The 21,574-nt window shown below is 40.9% G+C and overlaps 1 protein-coding gene across 4 annotated transcripts in view; it reads left to right on the top strand.

Moving 5' to 3' along the window:
* Nucleotides 1-21,574, top strand: part of FMNL2 (formin like 2) — a 273,735-nt gene that overhangs the window by 199,766 nt on the left and 52,395 nt on the right. For all 4 annotated transcript variants that reach the window (XM_075001076.1, XM_075001074.1, XM_075001075.1 and 1 more), the window contains exon 10: nt 19,372-19,446. In XM_075001076.1, coding sequence (XP_074857177.1) covers nt 19,372-19,446 — 75 coding nt within the window. The remainder of the gene's footprint in view (nt 1-19,371; nt 19,447-21,574) is intronic.

Genomic DNA, 21,574 nt, shown 5'->3' with positions numbered 1-21,574 from the left:
TGTTAGGCTCACTTTGTTCCCACTGAAGTGGCTGGTAGTTTTACCATCACTACTTTTAACACACCACCTGAGAGCAAAATTCTGCTTTCAACGATTCTGATGGAAGTTAGTCCAAAATACATCCCCCACAAAACAAAAAACAGGCAACCAAAGAACACCCCTCCCAAAAAAAAACCAAGCAAACCAACTTGCTTTGCTTTTTGGGAATTCTCCCACCTAAAATTCTGATGTAAAATTACACTTACTCTTACAGAACTACAATGTATAGTTGCTGGCAGCTGTAATTACAGATTCTGAGCATAATCTTGAGAGTAGTCTCCACCTTGCCCGTACTGCATCCTGTCTTGCAAGAGCAAATACTTACATGCTTGGTTTTATGTCTAGAAATACTTCATAGTGTATGTGATGTTATTTACCCATCTGCTTCCATAATTGCAGTATGTCAGGTAGTTAGTGAGACCAGTGACATTATTTGTGCCTGTAGATAACTGTGGGCAGTGCTTTTTTTCTGAAAGTACAGCACGGTACACTGTACCAGCACCTCCCAGCCAGGATCCCTGGCCGGGTGGCAGGGGGACACTGCCAGTCCCAAGGCTGGCATGTGCGGCCCTACTGGCAGCTTCAGTTCTGGGGACCCATGGAGGCACCCCAGCAACCCCAGGGCTGGCAGCTGGCTGGGGTGTGGAGTCTTTCTGGCAGCTGAAGCCCCGGGAACCTGGATGGGGCTGGGGGAACCCTGGCAGCCCTCAGGTAGGGAGCCGGTCATGGCATGGAACTCTGCCGGTAGCTGCAGCCCCTGGGACTCGGTTGGGGGGCAGGGGTCCCCAAAATCCTCTCAGTGGTGAGCCGGCTGGCATGCAGAGCCCCACTGGCAGCTCCCGCCTACTGGAATCCTGCAGGGGGGTAGGAGGTAGAGTGGAGAGGGGTGGGCATGAAGCCAGCTGCGTACTGGCTCATCATTTTGGAGCACTGACGGTGCGTATAACCCCAATCCTGTCTATTGCGGTGACACAATGGAAAATTGGTACAAGGAAACCAGGTGCTATCTCCACTCATTCAAAAAGAATAGTGGTTCTGTCAGGTAGGCACAGAACTGAATGTTGGAATTTTTGTCCCACTCTTTCACTAGTTCATTTGTGGCTTTTGGCACGTCACTTAATGTCTCTGACATGGTTTGCACCTTGTAAAAGGAAGTGAATAAGACAAATGACCGTAATGAGGATGTTGACAGGTGGAACTGGATAATGTTTGTGAAGGGCTTTAATACAAAAAGTGCTGACTGAGTGCTAAGTGCAGCATCATTATTCTGTATGGAAGTACTGTTGAAGGGAGGTAGTTGTTAGGGATTAGAGCAGTGGTTCTCAAAGCATGTCCATGACCATCTTGCAAGTGGGCTGGGGGCTCAGGACTTGCCCTCCCCTCACCTCCTGCAACAGCAAGCTTGCCCTGGCTCTCAAGCCCTGCAGTCCCCGTGCTCCTGCTGCAAGTTACAGTTGAGTACCTGTTTTTATGCTCCAGTAGGCTAGTTTGAATAATTTAGTATTTAAAGCATTTAGAGATATCCAGTTGCATTTTGTCATTATGGGTGGTTGGCTGGTGTCCACAGAAAATTTTGTGTTGAATGGGGTGGGCCACAGGCCAAAAAGTTTGAGAAACAATGGATTAGCAGCTAGTTTGGCAAGTCACCTGGTAACACTTCTTGCTTACGAAATCAGCCTGTGAACCTTTGTAATCATCTCTCTATTATCGTTGTAGGTCACAAATAAGTCAAAAGTTACTTTTACTCTCTCCTACAAATTTTAACAGAACTTTTTGTTGCTTTTTTGCATTTCTCTTGCAGCTAGTTTTGAACGACTCTTATAGCCCATTCAGTTTGCCTGTTGTTATTTATTTACTTATACTATAGTCTGTCTGATCAAGTTGTTCTGTAGTAATGGAGCTGGCTGGATGTTATGATTAGAGGAATATTAATGAAATAATAATTAAATTAATAATAATTGAAGAGAGATTTTAATGTCCAACTATTTTTCTGTTTGTCTGATTCTGATATGTATTTCTTGCTCTGTTTCCCAGTTTGTTCTGGGTCAAGAATTAGTTGTCACTGATGATCTTGGCATTTCATGCTTTCAATTTTTTTAGCCAGTCATATTACAAATGTCATTGACGAGTAAAATATTTAATGATAGACTTATAAGTAGAGCTCTAATTAAAAATACATAGACATAAAAATATTTGTGTGGCTTCTTTAAATATATGTTAGAATTCTGCCACAGTTTTATTGTGATTCTTTCATCACATATGAAATAGAAAAGGAAGACAGATTCAACCTGTCAAGCAAGATCAGTTCCAATTTTCCCTCCATGCCATAAACTAGCTTCAAAAGAAACCTGAAGTGCAGTCTGAAACTCACATTGTAAGAAAGTCAGTACAGTGAGCAGTACATTTTAGACCAAATTCTTCCTCTTGTTTACACCAGTGCAGGTCAAGAGGAACATCAGGAATTTCAACAAATTTGTTTTTAGGTTTGTTCTGACGTAAGGGAGAACACAATTTGGTCTTTAGGCTTTGACTGTGCAGGGACCATGCTAGTGATCTGCAACAGTTTTCAGTAACCCATTTTGAAAATGGTCTGAGTAACATGGTGGTTCTGGCTAGGGTCAGGCAGTCTGACTGAGGCGTAATTTGTTTCTGTTTTTTTTTTTTTTAAAAAAAAAAAAGCCTGTCTGATAAAAATTGTTCTTGTCTGGTGATTGCACCTGAAATCACTTGCAATATTGGTTCTTGTATCTAGGCTGTTTCCCCATGTTAACAGAGGGCTTGATGTGCTTAGAGTTCCAGACTCAGCTCAATGGCTTATTTGTCTTGTGCACAATAATTAAAGCAATAAATGATCATTTCTGAAACACATCCCTGTTGGGGTACTAAATCCAAACTGTTGCAAATGAGAAGCCTGAGGGGGTACCAAGCCTGAACGTTATGTACCCTTAAAGGAGGGAAAAAACACCCCTGTCAGTCTCATTCACCCAAAGAGGAATGTAAACCAAACAGGAAGATATAGTTTAGAACTGATGAAGAAATAGGGTTCTCTGACTTGGATATGTTTGTTATAGGGCAGAAGAGTATGGTTCAAACAGTTGCTTTAATCACATGTATTCCAAGTTGTGGGGTGGTACATTTAAGCAGGTGAATGTGGTATATGCTAAATTTCATTGTCTTAATTTAATTTTGACAAAGTCTTGTGAAAATTAAGTAAATAAATGAGAGACAAGGCTGAGGGCACACAGAAATCTCTGTGCAGTGAGGGAATAATTGTTGGAATTAACAGAACCATCAATATTTTCCTTACTTCTCATCAGTTTCCACTTTTAATGGAGTCTGCTTCTTGCACAGTTGTCACTCTCAGTAACTTTGGCCAGAATCTGGTTGTTGAATGTAGCCAACTAAAGGCTAGCTCAGTGGTTAGAGCATTGGCATTGTAAACCCAGGGTTATGAGCTCAATTTTTTTTTGGAGGGGGGGTTGCATTTTAGGAGTCTAGGGCAAAGAGAGCATAAAAAAATCTGTCAGGGATGGTGATAGGTCCTGCTGTGAATGCAGGGGACTGGACTCAATGACCTCTCCAGTTCTATGAGATAAGTATATTTATTTATTTATTTATTCTGTTGCACTTCATGTGCCCATTGGGTCACTTGCAGTCCACAACCTGGAAGTTACGTGATAGTAAGAAAGGAGCTATTTGTATTTCAGTCCTTTGGGATGGTGGGTTTCTTTAGGAATTCATCTGAATGTTGGATTTTGCTCATTTGCTTCATGCTACTGTAAACACTTTTGTATCCAGCAACCCCAGACTGGGAGGGTGCCAGGTGACAAAAATGCTGGATAATAGAGAGCAACATTGGGATCCCTAGCAGGGGCAGGGAGACCACCAGCTCTGCCAGCAGCCCCAGCCACTGGAACCCCAACTGGTTGGTGGGGGGACTCTACTGGCCCCATGGCTGGGAGCTGGAGGGTGTGCAAAGGCCCACCGGCAGCTTCAGCCCTGGGGAGCTAGCTGGCACCGAGGGAATGCTGGCAGGCATGCAGCTCTGCTGGCAGCCCTGAGGCTGGGAGCTAGCCAAGGAGCCACAGCAACCTCAGGTCTGAGAGCTGGCAGGGGCACAAAGCTCTACTGCCAGCTCCAGCCCCGGGGACCCAGCCAGCACTGGGGGAACCCCAGCAATGCCAAGGCTGGGAGAACTCTGCTGGGGAGTAGAGCTCTGTCGGCAACACCAGGGCTGAGACCTGGCAGCTCTAGCCCAGAGGATCCAGCTGGGGCCAGAGAACTCTGGCAGCCCTTGGGCCAGGAGAACTCCTGGTCTGGGAGCCAACATGGGATGGAGCCCTGCCAGGAGCTCCATTCCCAGGACCTCATTAGGGTTGGGGAACCCTGGCAATCCTGGGGCTGGGAGCCCCTTTGGGAGCTTGGAGGGAGGCAGGGCAAGTGCTGAGCAGTCTGGCCCCCATGGGGCGGGGTGTTGCTCATGCGCTCAGATCTGCTGTCAAAATGGGAAGCAGCATTGGGTTTGTACTGGTTACAGAGAGTTCCAGTTGAAAGAATACGAGATAAAAGAGAGTGTACTATATTATAGAGATGAGAAGAATTAATCCCTGTGTCAGGGGGTCTTAAATTCATCTAACCCATTTTCAGAAGGAGTAAGTTTAACAAAAATGAACGAGAACGTGAATTAGGATTTAAAGAGTCCATCTGCCTCTTACTGGATAAGATGGCATTTTGTGCCATTCTCTGCCTCTTCTCTGCACTATAAAATCAGTTTCACAATAGTCCCAGTATTGTTTGGCAATTGTACATGAGAAAAAAATATGCTGTACTTCATTAATGTTGTATTTGATGTTCTTGCTAGTTTTATTTATGAGAGACTTAAGTTTGATTCCAGCAGCTCTTGAAGTGTAATCTACCCAAAACCCATCTCTAAAACATCCTGGGACAGAAGGATCACGAAACTTTATGGAAACTGCTCCTTAGCTTTGGTTTACATTGTGGAGTGAGAAGAGGTTACTTTCCCTTAAAGAAAGCAGCTCCAGAATGTATTCCAGGGCCTTTTCTTGCTCTCTGGCTCTCTGAGGAAAACTTCCTGTCTGAATGTGTTGCTTGTCTAAATTTTACTATATTTATAGGTAATAAATTAGAGTAACTGTCCCACATGTAACAGAACTGCCAGGGGCATTTTGTTTGCTGATTTTTCTTTTTCCTGTTTACAGCCAGCTGCCTGTTTTCTTTCCAGCATACTGTGAGAAAATGCTGTTTGACTGGAGTACTCAAGTGCTGGCACTAGGTTAGGAATTGTCATCCTTACCATGACATCTCTATCCATCCATTTAGTGCTGGTTCTCCTTTGTCTCATGGGAATTGGCTACATAACTTGTCTGTTTCTGCAAGCTAAGCCATGGATGAGTAACAGTTAAAGAGAGTGAGGAAAATCCACTTTAACAAAATACTAGAAAAATACTGGAGACAGGGAATCAGGGTGACAGAGAGAGAGAGAGAGAGAGAGAGAGAGTAATATCATAAGACCTCAGTGATCTTTATGGGATCCCCAGGAGGGTTAGAAATCAGATGTTGAGAACTCTGGAGAAGTTACACTGGAACAGTCTGAGCACTTTTATGGGAAACAAAAATTGTTTTTTTTTTCCTAAGGACTGTATAACAAAGTAGTCAGTTAATATTTAGTGTGCTAGCTCTGTGTGTGTGTTTTCAAGGACTTAAACTGTATATTATTCAGTTCCATGGTGAAAACACAACAAATGAACCTACATTTTCCCATACTGAGAATTAGTTTTATTAACATTAAACAACTATGGTGATGCAGAGGAGAAATTCAAGGCTGTCTTTCATAGTAAGATTTCTTATGACTTAGTTGCACAATATATGGTCATGCATTTATGTTTTTGCTGAGAGTTTTGTGTGATAGGGCTCCAAGAAAGCTAGGAACATTTTTACTAAAGGGGGCAGAGGTTAATTTTGCCCACAGAGGAGCATTTTATTACCATAGGGCGTTGTTACATCAGGAAAGTAGACAAAAGATACTTGCCCCAGAATAAAAGACTGGTTGAGCTGATTTTTTGTTAAGCAGATGTTAGTTCTGAGAGAAATTTAGGCTTCTGCTCAACACTGACACTACAGAACAGGGTTTTGCACATTGATGGCAATGCTATCCTTTGTAACGCTATTAAACCTATGTCCCTAGTGGCTCTCCTGGTGGAAATTAAAGGCAGCATGGTACTATCCCTCACCCCCAGAAGGAGTGTGGGATAATGTAGGTGTCAGCTAGACTTCCCTCTCTCAAAAGAGACCAGTTCCAATGTCTAAGGCTGTTTCTGAAATCGTAAGGACTTCTGTGTTTGCCTGTAGAACCACTGCAGTATCAGTATCTAACATATACCTTTACAAAGTGAACACCTTGGGTATGGCAGGTGCTCTGTATACCCAAGTTCTGTTCTTTCCTAGCTGTATGCCCTCTCATTTGTAGGGTTGGGGCCAGGACCTCTCTGCTTTCCTCAACTTCTCTCTTTCAAAGATAGCATATGAGCAGAGCTCTTCCTACCCATTAGCATGTGTAATATTGCATTTGAGAAACAAGGTGGGTGAGGTAATATCTTTTATTGGATGGCGAATGCAAGCTTGGACAGATGCTCGTCCAATAAAAGAGATTACCTCAGCCAACTTTTTTCTCTCACGTTAAGCTTCAGTTGTACCTTTTTACTTCATATGGGAACTGGGGTTTTGTTGGCAAAACTTGCTGGTGTAACCATAGCCAAAGTGTATGTAGCACTATTTACTTCAAGACAGTGTAGACTTTTGGGACTCAGTTGCAAAACCTTTTGGCATCAATGGGACCAGGAACTAACCTTAACTGATTAATTCTCACAACATCCTTATAAGCCCGTAACTTTTCCTCCAAGGAAGTGGGAGAAAAACTGGCACTGTAACACGCAAGTTCCTGAATCCTAGCCAGGAGCATCTAAATGCAAATCATTAGACTCTGTTCGTGGAGCTAAGTGTGAATAGTCACCTGTTTCACATGGTGATTGTGCACATGATGCTTGTATTAACTTGCTTACATACCTGCCTGTTTCTGAGAGCAATTCACAGTGTAGAACTTTGAGTTTTCTTTATCTGGTTGGCAGTAAGACAAGAAACCTTCACTTAGAGATTCCCTGTGCTATAAAGGGTGTGTTAATCCTTGCCTTTGTGAAAATCAGTGCCTGAGACTCTGCAGCCCTTTTCTGTCAAGTTGAAGCACCCCTAAAGCTAACAGAAAATATGTTGTCATAATGTCTTAAAAGTTCATGCTTCATCTCTTTCTCCCATATGAAAGTCAATTTGCAAATGAGCTTAACATTTAAGAAGCACTTGACAGATGAAGTCCTGGACAGAATTGTATATTTTTACAGTTTTCTACATTAGTGTCTGTCATTCCTATGCCATTCCTCTACCAGTGATCATTTGCTTCTTCAGCTCAGCTGCTACATTCATCCTCATCTAATAATCTTCAAGGTTTTCCTTTGATGTAGGCAGGGTTCCATAAAATGCACTAGAGGTGGCAGAGTTGATGGTTTCTCTCAAAAATAATGGTGAGGAATATTTTAAACAATTTTGGCAGCATTATTAGGATCTGTGCAGGGCATTACATGCTCAGCTATGCTTTAATTATGTCCCACCCTTAGCTTATAAAACCAAACTAATCACATTCCTCATCTTACGTGTCTTCATGTTCATTTATTACACCAGTATGAACACTGTAAAAATGGGAGCAAAGCTCCTTTTCTATAACTGTGTCTTTAATCTTATCTAGACAGAATCCTGCTATCTGTTCACTGTTTTGTGAAGAGGAATACAGAGGAGGGCTAATGTTAAGTCATATGATATTGGTGGCTTGTTGAATGACAGCACATTTTATTTGCTGTTCTGGTAGCCTAGGTCAGTAGTTCTGTTTTAATGTCACTTTCCTTCAAGGGCTCAGTCTTAACACTATACGCCCATGAACAAAGCTTCCAAATATCCTTGTGAGGTAAATTAGTAAAAGTGGTATAGCTGGATGAAGTGAAGAAGGGAGAGGTTCGGTGAGGTGTCTTCCGTAGAGCAAATCCCAAAAAAGAATTGATAAAAAATTCTGGCCAAGATGAAACTTGCTGAAATGTTAGGAATAAAACATTTTTTTTATCAAAAATTGCCTCTTTTTGAAATGAGATGTGTTTTGGTTTTTCATCATCATTGTTTTGAAAAGGCGTAGAGAAACTTTCCATTAACCAAAAACCTGATGTCCAGTATTTCAATAGCCATTTTTATTTTAAAATATGATGCAATATTATCAAAATTTTCAAAAAAAATTAGATAATTCTTTGTCCTACAAAAGAAAACAACCTTTGCAACTTTTTTGACACATTTTTTCAAAGTAGTATTTTTCTGGCTCTACTCCAAAATAGCATCTTATATCACAGAATCTTTACCTCAGGAATTTCAAAGCACTTTGCAAGCTTTATAATGGTCATATCCTCAAATCCTTACTCTGACTTTAGTCAGTTACACTCCCCTTAAAGCTTAAGAGAATTTACCTGAGAAAAAATAAGTAAATCTGAGTATGGACCACAGTTCTCTGCCGTAACTAAATAAGCCTCACAAAAGAGATTGGGGAAAAGAAATGTTAACTGATTTGAGCAGTCTCATACAAAACCAAGTTAGAATCCAGTAGTTCTAGCTTCCAGTCTCCTGCTCTGACCAGTAAACAAGTAAGTATTTTATCTATGTATGCTTAAACATATAAAGCATATAGCATATGCCTAAATCACATTGAATCCAGTGGCTTAGAGGTCAGCTTATGCTTAAGGGTTTTTCTGGATGGAAAAAGAAAACATATGTTTGTTGACTTAGGCCCTTCAAGGAGCCCTTTGGGTTTGTTTCTGGAAGAGCTGAGGGTGGAGGAAATAGTATGAAATAAGAAGTTGGTATTAAGATACATTTAGAGGAGGTAGGAGGGCACATGTCTGAAGAAAGAAATAGAAAATCATTTTTGGGAAGCAGATGATTTACTCATCATTGCAACAGCAGGACTGACTTTTCTGTCACATGCACAGTTGTAAATCTGGAGAGACTCCATCGAAGAATCAGAGCACATCTGTACTTACTGGTCAACCTTCTGGAGTTTGATTTTGCATGTCTGGTGAACATGTGGCAAAATTAACCTCTCTGGGCCTGGCTGTTGACCTCTTTACTCCACGCTATTGCGATGAGTAAGGGAGTTTGACATGAAACTAAAGAGGCTCAGACTGCACTAGGGAAGCAAGTCAATTCAGGTATGTCGATTCTAGCTACGCAAATGTTGTAGCTAGAATTACGTATCTGAAATTAACTTATTTCCCTAGTATAGACCAAGCCTTAGAGATGAATTGAGTCTCTGAGGGAAGAATCGGGCCCTCTCTGTGTTCTTAAACTAGTTAAAGAGTGAAATGATTGAGTCATCAGGTGATGCATGTAATTCCTGGCTTTTTTTATCATCAATTTAATTGATTTATTTGCATATTTAGCTTTCACTAGTTTTCACTTCATGGGCATTAGAGAATATTGTTTAGCTTCAAACTCTTGCAAAGTTTAATTTAGATTCAAATTTCTGTGGTTAAATTGTGATCTACATTTATAGCAAATAGTATGTTCAACTATTCCTGTTGATTGTTACAATAATTTAATATTATAAATGATGTCTGTAAGTGTTAGAAAACGGAAATATATTTGTCTTCTTAGGCTGTGTCTGCATGGCAGCGCGTCTTTAAAATATTTTTCGAAATAATGGGTGTGCTATTTTGCCATCTCTGTATTCCTCGTTGCAGGAGAAATAAAGGATTCTTTGAAATAGTGCATTAATTTGACGTTAGACAGCTCCAACTGCTGAAATAGCTTAATTTGAAATAAACTCAAAATAAGATACATAATTTGCGTATTTGTGTAATTTGCAGATTACATATCTTATTTTGCATTTAGGATGCTGTGCAGACTTAGCCTTTTTGACCTACAGCACTAATTTGTGAGCAGCTTAATCCTCTCTGTAAGAAGGTAAATTTTATTTTAACCTACAGAGTTTTTATTAACTGTTTCCTTAACCAATAACTTGAAAGAAAAAATATTTTTTTTCTTCCAATAAACCAGAAGAATGTCAGCCTGATGACTCAAAACAGAGTATATCTTTAGGAGGGTGTTTTAACAAGAAGGACTTGCCTATCACAGTAGGCTATTGTAAGCAGAAGAACAAGAAAGCATCGTGGAGTAAGGATAGAAGAGCACAGAAAAAAATAAACATTTAGAAAAGTGTCTTTAATTTTTGTGTTGCTTGTACATCTGCATATTTATTATTTCCATATCTGTAATGAGTAGCATCTGTTCATACAATACATGCTGTGAAATATGTGATTCATTCTGCTAGTCCTGCTTGTATAAAGTCAGTGATTGTTACAGAACTTAAAAGCTTAATGATGCCTTAAGAAAAGGGGAAGAGGAAGCAGTTTAAAATAACCTTGAGAAGCACATGGTGTGCTGGTCATTTCAACATCTGTACTTCTAGCACATTTCTGTGATTGCAAGAACTTTGCTAAGGTTTATATTTTCCAAAATTAGCCTCAGAAAAAATCATCTTCAGGCTGTAGTCAGCTGTTTACAGCATTTATAGCTTCAAGTTCAAAATACTTTGAGAGATTTAAGACATACTCTTCATAGATTTTTGAGAACATCAAGGTCACTTCCTGGTTGCAGTGGCATTTCTTGTTTGTAAGATCTATATCTGTTGTTACCTTTCCTTTAAACGTATATATTCGTAATAGCTATTTCTTGTTATTACCCTGCCCAGACACAGGTCTCCGTTCCCCAGAAAGACATATAATCATGTACTTTTCATAGCTGATAGCCCCATAAATAATTATGTTTCTGGGAGTCCATCTTTTGTATTTGGGCAAAGCAAATCTTTTCAGCATTATAAACAAAAATACCCCAGATGCTGAACAGATAGTGGTCCAGGAGCTGTAACTCATAATACACGTTTTGTGCTATGGGCCAACAAGCAATGACTCCAAACTTTGAAATACGGAATACCCTTATCACATAGTGATGTACATGAGTAGTGTCTCTTCTTGCTGCAAAATTGAGAGATGAGCACAATCTTTATTAAAGTTAGATGCTTCTCTGTGTAATGGGATATTTTCTGAGTATGAGGGGTGCCTGTTTCTAGAAGAATTGATTTTCATTTACTCTCTGACAGGCTGTCCATAAAAACGCCTAACAACCTTAATTACTTGAAAGTATCACATGACAATATCTCTGTGTCTCTACCTCTCTGCTCAGATACACTTTCCAGAGCTTGCCCAAATACAAATGTAGTCAGAACAGGAATAGCACATCACTCAGACTATCTTATTTGAACTTTGTTTTTGGGTGGTCTGGATGTGAACTGTATCAGTATTTCTCTATGATTGGTCTGTGGGCGAATGCCAATCCCTGAGACCTCCCTGAAACACTTTAGGAAGCCAGCAAGCCAGTTCTAGGTATCAAAAAGTTTGAGGAACACTGAACCATTTGACCTAACAACATTCTGCTGTGATGTGAACATCAGCTTCATTAAATTTTCCACAAGAAGTTGTAGGGCTTGTCTACACTTGCCCCCAACTTCAAAGGGGGCATGTTAATCAGGGTGATGATGAGAGATTACTAATGAAGTTCTACGGTGAATATGCAGAACCTTATGTGGTAAATTCCCCCCCCCCACCCATGACAGTTTCGAAGTGTCAAAGTGCTGGCATGCGTGTAGCTGTGGGCACGTTGAAGTGCCTTTACGCCTCAAAATTTTGGGGAGTAAAGGCGCTTTGAAGCAGCACAGGCACTTCGAAGTGCCCACAGTGACATGCATGCTGGCACTTCAAAGTTTGACACTTCAGAGTTGCCTCAGGGGAAGGGGGGGAGGTTCCCTAATGAAGTGTGGCATATTCACTGCAGCACTGTCATTAGTAATCTCCTGTTGCCCTGATTAACATGCCCCCTTCGAAGTTGGGGGCAAGTGTAGACCCAGCCATAGCGTTTTCCTGTAGGATTCTTTTATGTATTTGTAATGTGTCTATATAATGAATACCTTGTTAGTGTATTCCTAGTCATCATTAAAGAACCCATTGTGGGTGGCTTTCCAAAAACAGAACAGGATGCATTGTTCTTTGGGAATGACAGAGGCTGATACAGCTTAAAATGTCTTTTTTGCCATCTAAATGTAGGCAACAATGGTTTTTTATAGTTGTGATACCCTCTTCCTTCTTTGCACTGAATGATGATAATAAAAGTAAGATGAGCTTTCTTAGGTCTTACTCATACTTCCAGTGAAGATGACAGATCCTGGGAATCTATTAAGATATAAATATACGATTTTATGCATTGGGGCTTGTTTTCACCATATTTCAGACATCTTGCCAGCCTTTAGGCTCTAGACTACAACTACCATTTTGCTCTTTATCAATTTTATACAATTTATCATCAAGGATTAAATTCAGTTCACTGCCTCTTGCAATGTATGTGTTCCCAGCACTGCCACTCCGATGACAAGGTAAGATCTCTGTAAGCAACACTGACAGCCACACATGATATTTTTGTTTCTCTCCACTGTCCCTCCTCTCACGTCTTCTGCTCTGCTTCATTGGCCCAGTGTCACTGTCTGCTATCTTTGCTAGTTGCTGGTTGGTTTGGTAGACTATATGTCATTTTCTGACTTAATGTAACTAATCATAAATAGCTAGCATTTGTTTATGTCAGGATTTTTCCATCATCAGTGTGAAATTGTTCCTCGGATTTCTCGCAGAACTCAATCCTTGATTGTTCTGGTTTTACATTATCATTGGAGGATCTGATGCACTAGCATTATGTTTATTTCCATATCAGTGCTGATAATATATGGTTTTGATATTTAAATCAGTTCCAGTTTTTCTGAAATGGCATATGAGATACTTGTTTGCTCAGAATCTAAAGTTTGCATAAGCCTGATATTTTCTTCTGTATTGTGAATGATGACTGTATTAGTGTCTCCAGAGCACAGCAGGATTTACGGCAGTGTCAGTTTTAATGAACCATTTATTTTGTTTACTACAGTAGTGAAAAGGCTTGAAATCTTAATATACAACAGTAGATCTGATACAACTCCCATTCAAGTCAATGGAGGAACTCCCATTGACTTTAATGGGAGTTAGATGAGGACCAGTGCAAGCTATAGAATAAAGTAAAAAGCTGGTGCTAACTCCATTTCTTTTTTATACCTGCTCATATCTAAGCAGATTTCTGCAATTGCGACTGACAGATTTGAGCGTTTTGTTTGTCTCTTCCTGGGAGAGCTGATTCTACATGTCAGCATCTTTAGAATGGTGCATCTTTTGCCCTTCTCTTTCGCATTTTGCTGTTGTCTAGGTGCATGTTCCAGAAGAGAAGTGGGCCAAAGCAGAACATGGGGCAGAATGGTTGTGCCCTCAGTCTGGCATTCCTTCAAACTTACTTAGAATCTAGACCCATCGTAGGGCACTCCAGGACACGGCGTCAAGTAGATCAGACTAAACAATGGATTGCGTGTGCCATAAGCACAAAGTATTCCTGATTCTGGCAGGAATAATCTGTGGAAGAGGGGAGGTAGGTTGGCCTTAGTCCAGAAGTAGGAGGGGTTTTGGCACATATTCGTACTTCTTTTATATCGCTGTTGAGATGCTTTAGATCCAGTTTGTTGCAGTGCAAGGATTTTGTTCTTTGTTTTAAAATATTTGAAACATGAGAGTGAAGAATCCAGGATGGGCATTGTGTCATTTACTGACTACTTTTTTGAGTGCACTTCTGAAAATTTCGTGTTTGAGTCTGGATTTTGGCTTTGTAGCACTTAACACTAATAGCTTCTTTATCACTGTGACCAATGGTCCCTCCTCATCTCCTGTGCTACCCACTCCAAACAAAGCGTGCCTGCGTGGAAGCAGGAACTTGCACGTTCTCCTTTGATTTCAGTGAAGAACACTCTGGAGCAATTGACATTTTAGCAGTCAGCACTTTGTTGAGGGTTGTCACAATGAACACTTGTGCTTTGCTCTCTCAGAAAGATGCTACATGTTTCTGCAGTAAGACTTCTGGTAAACTGTATGAAGATCTTCTATCAGCTGGAGAAGTCAGAAAGTAAAGCATGATAGCCACATCAACCGCTTTCTAAAGATGTCATTTCTTTCCACATCTTAATATAAAGCCCATCTATAGCAGCTGTATGTGCGTTTCTCTTACTACATATGACAGCTGTGGAATGGTGTGATTCATTGGTGAAAGAAGCACCAAATAGACTAACTCCATTGGTGCTTGTCTACATTCAGTGCATCTCAGCTATGTCCCACTGGATCTTTGGCCCTAATTATTAGTCCTGTTCTTCAGGCATAATGTATTCTTTCCATCCATTTACTAATGTTCAATATATGTAATGTTTTAAATGCTCTGACATTACTTTCATGGTATATACTCTTTCGATAATACAGCCTGTTTGGTATGTGTGCTATTGGTGGTTTTAAGTCTAGGAAGTAACCATTTTATGTGTAATTCTGACCCATACAGGGGCTTCAGCCACAAGGATCAAACCTGGGGATGTTTGAAGCTTAGTCCACGAACTTCTACTGCATGAGCTAAAAGAATCATCTCTTAGCCAAGGCTATCACATGGTCAGTAATCTCCAGGGCCGTTTCTACACAGGCCACTTTCTCCGAAAGTGGCATGGTAATACATGGCCCGAAATATGCTAATGAGGTGTGGATGCAAATTCCCTGTGCCTCATTAGCATACGGTCACGTGATTTGGAGTCCGGAAGACCGTTCTTCTGAACTCCAAAACGCCGTGTAGAAGTGCAGCCCTGGGGGATCTTCCGGAAGGAAGTCCTTCTTCCGGACGCCCCTTCTTGCTGAAAATTTTTGGGAAGAAGGGGCCTCTGGAAGAAGGACTTCCTTCCAGAAGAAGCCCAGGGGCCGCGCTTCTAAACAGGGTTTTGGAGTCCGGAAGAATGGTCTTCTGGACTCCAAATCACGTGACCGTATGCTAATGAGGCACAGGGAATTTGCATCCATGCCTCATTACCATATTTCAGGCTGTGTATTACCATGCCACTTTCGGAGAAAGTGGCCCATGTAGCAATGGCCCGGGAGTGGCCTGGGCCTCTGCTAGAAGGGGACAGGGTGCCACCCCAAGTAAACAGGGATTACACTTGTGAATATCGCAGATTGACATCATCTTTCTGCTTCTGGAAACTACGGTCAGATCTGAAGGAAGGAGACAATACAGAGATGAGTTTTGTCTATCTCTAATAATGACAAGTCCTGAAAAGCTGGAAGGAAGTGGTTCGTGTTGTGAATATTAATAGCTGATGCAACATACAGCTTTGGTGCACTTAGTTCCAGTATGAGGTTAATGCTCTTAGGTTAGAAGGACTTGATTTCTGCTTCACATGTTGCTGTCAAGCTGACCACTTCTTGCTGGGACTACAGACAGCAAGGAGTCCCTGAACTAGCCACAGCAAACGTGAAAGTAACCAAATGCCCACTTTGCTGTTTTCTGCATGAGAAAAGACTTGTAAATTTAGGTGTTTGCGTTTCAGCCATCAAACTCAATTAAGTCTCACTATTATAGAGATGGAGTGGGCAAGCTAATAACTTTTATTGGACCAGGTTTTCTTGGCAAGAGAGAGAAGCTTCCAAACTCACACAACTCTAGTTCAGAACTACAGTGCATGTCTCTGTAGGATGAGGAGGCTCATAATAATATTTTTGCAAGCCAAACTGAATGACATATGTTAAGCCAAAGGGGGCAAAAGTGATCTGTTAATTAACCGTGGTGATAATAGCACTGTTGGTGCTGTTACACTGAGGACTATCTAGCATTTTCATTAGAAATTTCCTTTCCAGAGGCTTCTAACTCGCTTTTCCTATGTAATGTGTGTATGACACTGGTGCCCTGAAGTCCAAACTGAGATATCAGTGCCGTTGTGCTAGGCACTGTACATCTGAAAAAGGGTCTGTGACTCAAAAAGCTTAGTTTTAAGCAAGAAAAGTGAACTAAAAAGGGTAGGATAGATACGTTAAAACCGACTTGTAGTCATCTCTGTCCTGGGGAGCAATCTGTGACGTGGTGAAAGAGAGCCCAGGGAAGGCTGAGAATTTAGTTTCAGGGAAGTTATTCTTGCCGGTGCTGCCAACCCCATGCCAAAATATTCAAAAATCATAAGTCAGGTTCCTAATAATTGTGAGATTTTCAAAAATACTACTTTTTTGGTTTTGTTTTTCTGTTAGCATTAGCTTGCACTTGGGTCCCATTTTTGAGGTTTTCTTTACCTTTTTGATGAAAGCTGAGATTGACGTGATTCCAGGAGCTCGAACTTTAAGAAAAAAGTGCCAGATATTTGCCAATGGTGCTTTCCAGAGTTTCCAGCGAGGTCCCCTCTTGGGACTGGGATTTGGGAAGGCAAAGGGTGTGTTGTCTTTTATCCCCACAGATCCACAGACCCCCTCCCTCCCAAAAAAAAAAGTGGGGGGACTCGGGGGAGGAGAAGCAAGTTCCAGAGTCTGACTGAGGGCCAACCCCACCATGCTGCTCTCAGTTCCTTCCTGATCAGCATCACTTTCCTAGTTAGAATCCCACTGGCCATCTGTTCCATACATATACAAGGAGCCTCGTTCTGAGGAAGGCATAATCAAGAGCATATTTTGATGCAGCACAAGCAAAGGCATGAGTATCTGTTCACTCAGCTGTGCACCGGCCTTGTAAAGACACATTCTTCAAATGAAAGAATAATGGGCCAATTCCTGTTATTGCTGAACTCACTGGGAGTTTGCTGGGAATTCAAAGATAGTGGAAATGAGCTCAAGGTCTAAGCAGGAAAATTATCTTCTGGGATTCAGAAATACACTGGGCTGACATTGACTTTGTTAGGAGGAGCCGACACCCATAGCTGACAGCAGAATTTGTACTAAAAAAGTTTATAATGCTCCAAGAAATTTCAGAGTGATGGCTGCCAGGATTACAAACATGTGAAGTAGGGATATACTCTCCAACTACAGCCTCTAAATCTGGGCTTGCCACTACTGTTGTATACACACACCGTAGATGCTGCCTATATAAATATAGCACACAACTGGTGTGCGCAAATGATATTTTCACTTGCAAATGAGCTAGCTAGATGCCATTTGTTTGCATAAATTATATTTTGTGGGTGGCATAAATGATTTACAGGTGCAAAAATGAGCAGCCAAGCCAAGTTCCCTTCAACAATGTGGCCCTAGTGGCTTAGAACTACAATATTAGTGTAAAATCAAGTTTTAGTGAATATAGTGATACTATATCATGGTTTAGCCTCTTAAAAGCATTGACAAGGATTAGCAGGCACATCTGAAAAACAGAAATGCATTGGAGAACACAAAATATGTGGCTGTTGATGGGAAAATTACCTTTGATCACAAATAATTCTTCCAGTTGCTTTCTACGAGCAAGCAAACAGATCTATGTGATTTTTTTTTTCCTTTTTCTGGAATAAATGGCAAACAGCTAGATAAATTATATATTCATGTTGTCTGTGTACAGTTTCATTTTATTTGTTAGGGTATTTAACCACCTTAATCCTATAGGTTTCTCCTGAGAATCTCAAGTTCTTTAAACCATTGTTGTTATGTGCTGTTCGGTTCTTGATCTGAGTCTGTGCTTTTACACTGGGAATAATGTGGTCCATGGTGTTTCATATAGTGCACGAAAGTACTGTTTTGGTATTCATACTCCTGCTGGAGCTTTTGTGGCCACTGTGCTGTGATCCTTCTCTGACTTTTGGTTGTGATCCTGTAGAGAAACGCACAAGCCCAAACCAGTTCTCCAGCAGGCACTCTCACTGGTGTCAAAGGGTATTTGCCAGGGAGTGAGGGAGCCTTTATGCTAGCTGTCTGTGAGCTGCTGTTTCCCCTCACCCACTATTTGATTTAATCTAAATTTACCATTGTGCTGGGTGCCCATGCAAGAGGTATCTGCCACTTACACCTTCCTGGCTCTTTCCACATAGACAAATTGACCCTATAGTAAATGCAAGTGTTATTGAGCTTCAAGCCCTTTGTTAGGAGAATTCCAATTTATTTCCATGTATCAGAGCATGCAAACTTCAGTCCTAGCAATAGTGAACATCTGCTTCTGGAGAAGATGCTCTATGAAAAGTGTTATTGCACTTGATGAAGGTTCAGGTGTGTAATTAGAAAGGCTGAAGTAAAGGTTTTGCTTCTCTGCCTGTTGTTTCTTAATCCGTGTTCCCACATCCTGGTAGTGAAAGGTGCTTAGGTCTCTCTTGGTGACTTATTGTGTCTCATTTGACCTGCTTTCTGAGGAGAAAAGACTCTTGGATATTAATTTCTTGTCTCTAGATTCTGAAAGTATATAAATGGTGGCCTAGATTACACATCAGTATTAAGAGATGCAGCTCTTAGATGAGGAATGAGAGGGATATGGGATCTTTCTAGTAATCCAGGCATGTCTTCCTCATTATGATGGTAGCACTCATTCACTCCAGCTTCCTTCACCCTTTAGTTTATGACTGTGTTGCAATGCTGCATTGGTGTAAACTCTTTATATGCTGAGGAGCCAGGTGAGTGGGATCAAAACTGGAAAAGTAACAGAAAGATATAAGATGATAGAAAATAATATACTGTGAACTCCCTTATTTTTGAGTTTGTCTCCCTTTTGTTGGTAGCTGTTTCTGCCATAAATTCAGTTGTTCTACTTTTTGCTGTGTAAATCACACTAATTAACATTTACACAGACATGCCAGTGTTTGATTTACATCGCCTCTAAATTTAATGGAGGACATTTTTCAAGGGGTTTCACCTTATAATTTGATCTTCTGCAGCTTCGCATTAGATTCACATTTGTTGACGAGGGAAAAGACTCTAACATGTTTGATTAGTAAACTAGTTGCATCCTCCTCTGGGGTAAACTGCCGTTGTTCTTCTGACTTCAGCACCACTGACTACACCAGTTTGTGCTAGCTCACAATCTGGATTAGATTTTTAAGGGCAAGGAAATGTGCAAAGAAGTATTTTATAATTAGCCTGAGTTCTGATCCTGGTGACTTGTGCTGCAATCGGTGGTCAGAGTTTGGAGGGTCAGAAATGTTTGCAGCGAGACTTATGGAGAAAGTAGTCTGAATAAGGGAAAGGACTGTTGATGCAGAAAGGATTGTGAATACACATATAAGTTTGGTTTTCATGTTTTAGCACACCCTCTAGTGGGCGGTAGTGTAACAGGTACACTGTGGTTCCTTTGCAGGTTTGTGGGGAGAAACAGCGCTTTGAGAAGCTGATGGAACACTTCCGAAATGAAGACAACAATATAGATTTCATGGTAAGTCTTACTGTCATTAGCAAACTTAAATCGAAACTACATGTTTGCCCCAAAGGAGTATTGGGGAACAGGAAGGGATGTAGCAAAGAAGTGTTTATTATATATTCAGTGTCTTCAAACTTAAGTAGTTTCCATTTTTACTTTGCTCAGATTTTGTTATTAGGCTGTGTTATTATTGGCTACTGAACTTGTGGTCTGTATGTGTGGTCTGCTCAAAAGAGCATCTATCTGGGACTTCAGATCTGGCATTCTAGCCCCAACTACTCCAAGTGATATGCTGTGAGATTTCCTGTACCTCTGTCTCACCTGCTGACTTTTGTCTTTTTTGTCTGTTCAGATTGTTTACTCTTCTGGGAGGGACAGTTGCTTACCATGTGTATGTACAGTGTTTAGAACAGTGGGGCCCTCATCAGAGTTGGAGTCTTTATGTGGTGCTTTAATATCATGTATTTTAATAATAAAGCTGGCAATTGGTTAGAAGGGCAACCTACACAATAAAGATGAAGTTTGCTACCATGTGCTCCCTTTTTGTCCAGTCTAATTTCTACCTTTGGGTCCTGGTAAGTTGCTAAGATGGGCCTTGGTAATAGAAAATTTGCACACTCTTGGCATACTGGAGGGACTTTTATAGAAGTGTCTGATACCATAATGTCATAGTCTATGATCATTTGACGGCACAACTGGAGTACTTTTCATAGTAGCATGTACCATAACTGGGTGGGAGAGTAGTAAATATCTGAAATCCAAGATGTGTATAGTTTATATATGTTAGCATCCTCAAACATCGTTCGTATCACAGCATATGACAGGGAACTATGGCCAAGACTCATTGCAGCTATTGTCTTTCCATATCTGTAGATAAACATAATATCAGTTTTCACCACTGCTGGTTCTCCAGTTTGCTTGTGCACGCCACGTAGGGAGGAACAATCAGTTTCACGCATACAGCATGGGAAGTGACTGTGTAGGAATATTGCAGAAAGAGAACTAGGGGTCATAGTGGACCACAAGCTAAGTGAGTCAACAGTGTGACACTATTGCAAAAAAAAGCCTAATGTCATTCTGGGCTGCATTAACACCAGTGTCGTAAGCAAGACATGAGGCATAATTGTTCCATTATTTTCTGTGCTCAGCAAGTGTCTTGTGTCCAGTTCTAGGCACCACATTTCAGGAATGATGTGGAGAAATTGGAGAAGGTCTGAAGAAAAGCAATACAAATTATTAAAGGTCTAGAAAACATGACTTATGAGTACCTATAACCTTGAAAGAATTGCATTTGTTTAGTTTGGAAAAGGAAAGACTGAGCAGAGACATGACAACAATTTTCACATACCTAAAAGGGTGTTACAAAGAGGAGGGAGAAAAATTATTCCCCTTTGCCTCTGATGAGAGGACAAGAAGCAATGGGCCTACGCTGCAGCAAGAGAGGTTTAGGTTGGACATTGGGAAAAACTTCCTAACTGTTAGGGTGCTGGAATAAATTGCATAGGGAGGTTGTGGAATCTTCATCTTCGGAGATTTTTAAGAGCAGGTTGGATGAACATCTGTCAGGGGTGATCTAGATGATGCTTAGTCCTGCCATGAGTGCAGAAAACTGGATTCAATGACCTCTTGAGTTCTCTTCCAGTTCTAGTATTCTGTGATTCTGATATTCACAGACTGCTTCCCCTGAAACAGGAGGAAAAACAGAAACATAGCAGAAAAGAACATTGGCACCCATATACACCAAAGCTCAGCTCTTGCCTTGCAAACTCTGCAGTTTCACTGATGAATCAGGCCATGATGAATGAGTTTAAAAGGTGGATATAATTAATATGTTATAAAATAAGCCTTAAAATGTATCTTAACAATGTACCCTGAGCGAATTTTCCTGAACCGCGTCAGCTTGAAAGCTTTGGAGTCAAAGTTTTCTATTTATTCGTAGAACAGGCACAGCACAGGCATCAATGTTGCAAGATTCAGAAAAAGACAATGTGCCTCAAATTCAACTTAAAATCTGCCTTTTGGCATGAGAAGATCATTCCCATCCCTGTGCCTTTTCAAGCCTTGTCTTTCTGCTAAGACTTCCAGCAAGAATGACACTTACTACCAGTTATATTTTTGTAAGGAGAACTTTTGTCTGCTGGAA

This window comes from Carettochelys insculpta, chromosome 8 (assembly GCF_033958435.1).
Source record: "Carettochelys insculpta isolate YL-2023 chromosome 8, ASM3395843v1, whole genome shotgun sequence".
In the NCBI taxonomy this organism is placed as follows: Eukaryota; Metazoa; Chordata; order Testudines; family Carettochelyidae; genus Carettochelys; species Carettochelys insculpta.
This window is presented reverse-complemented; position numbering and strand designations above follow the sequence as displayed.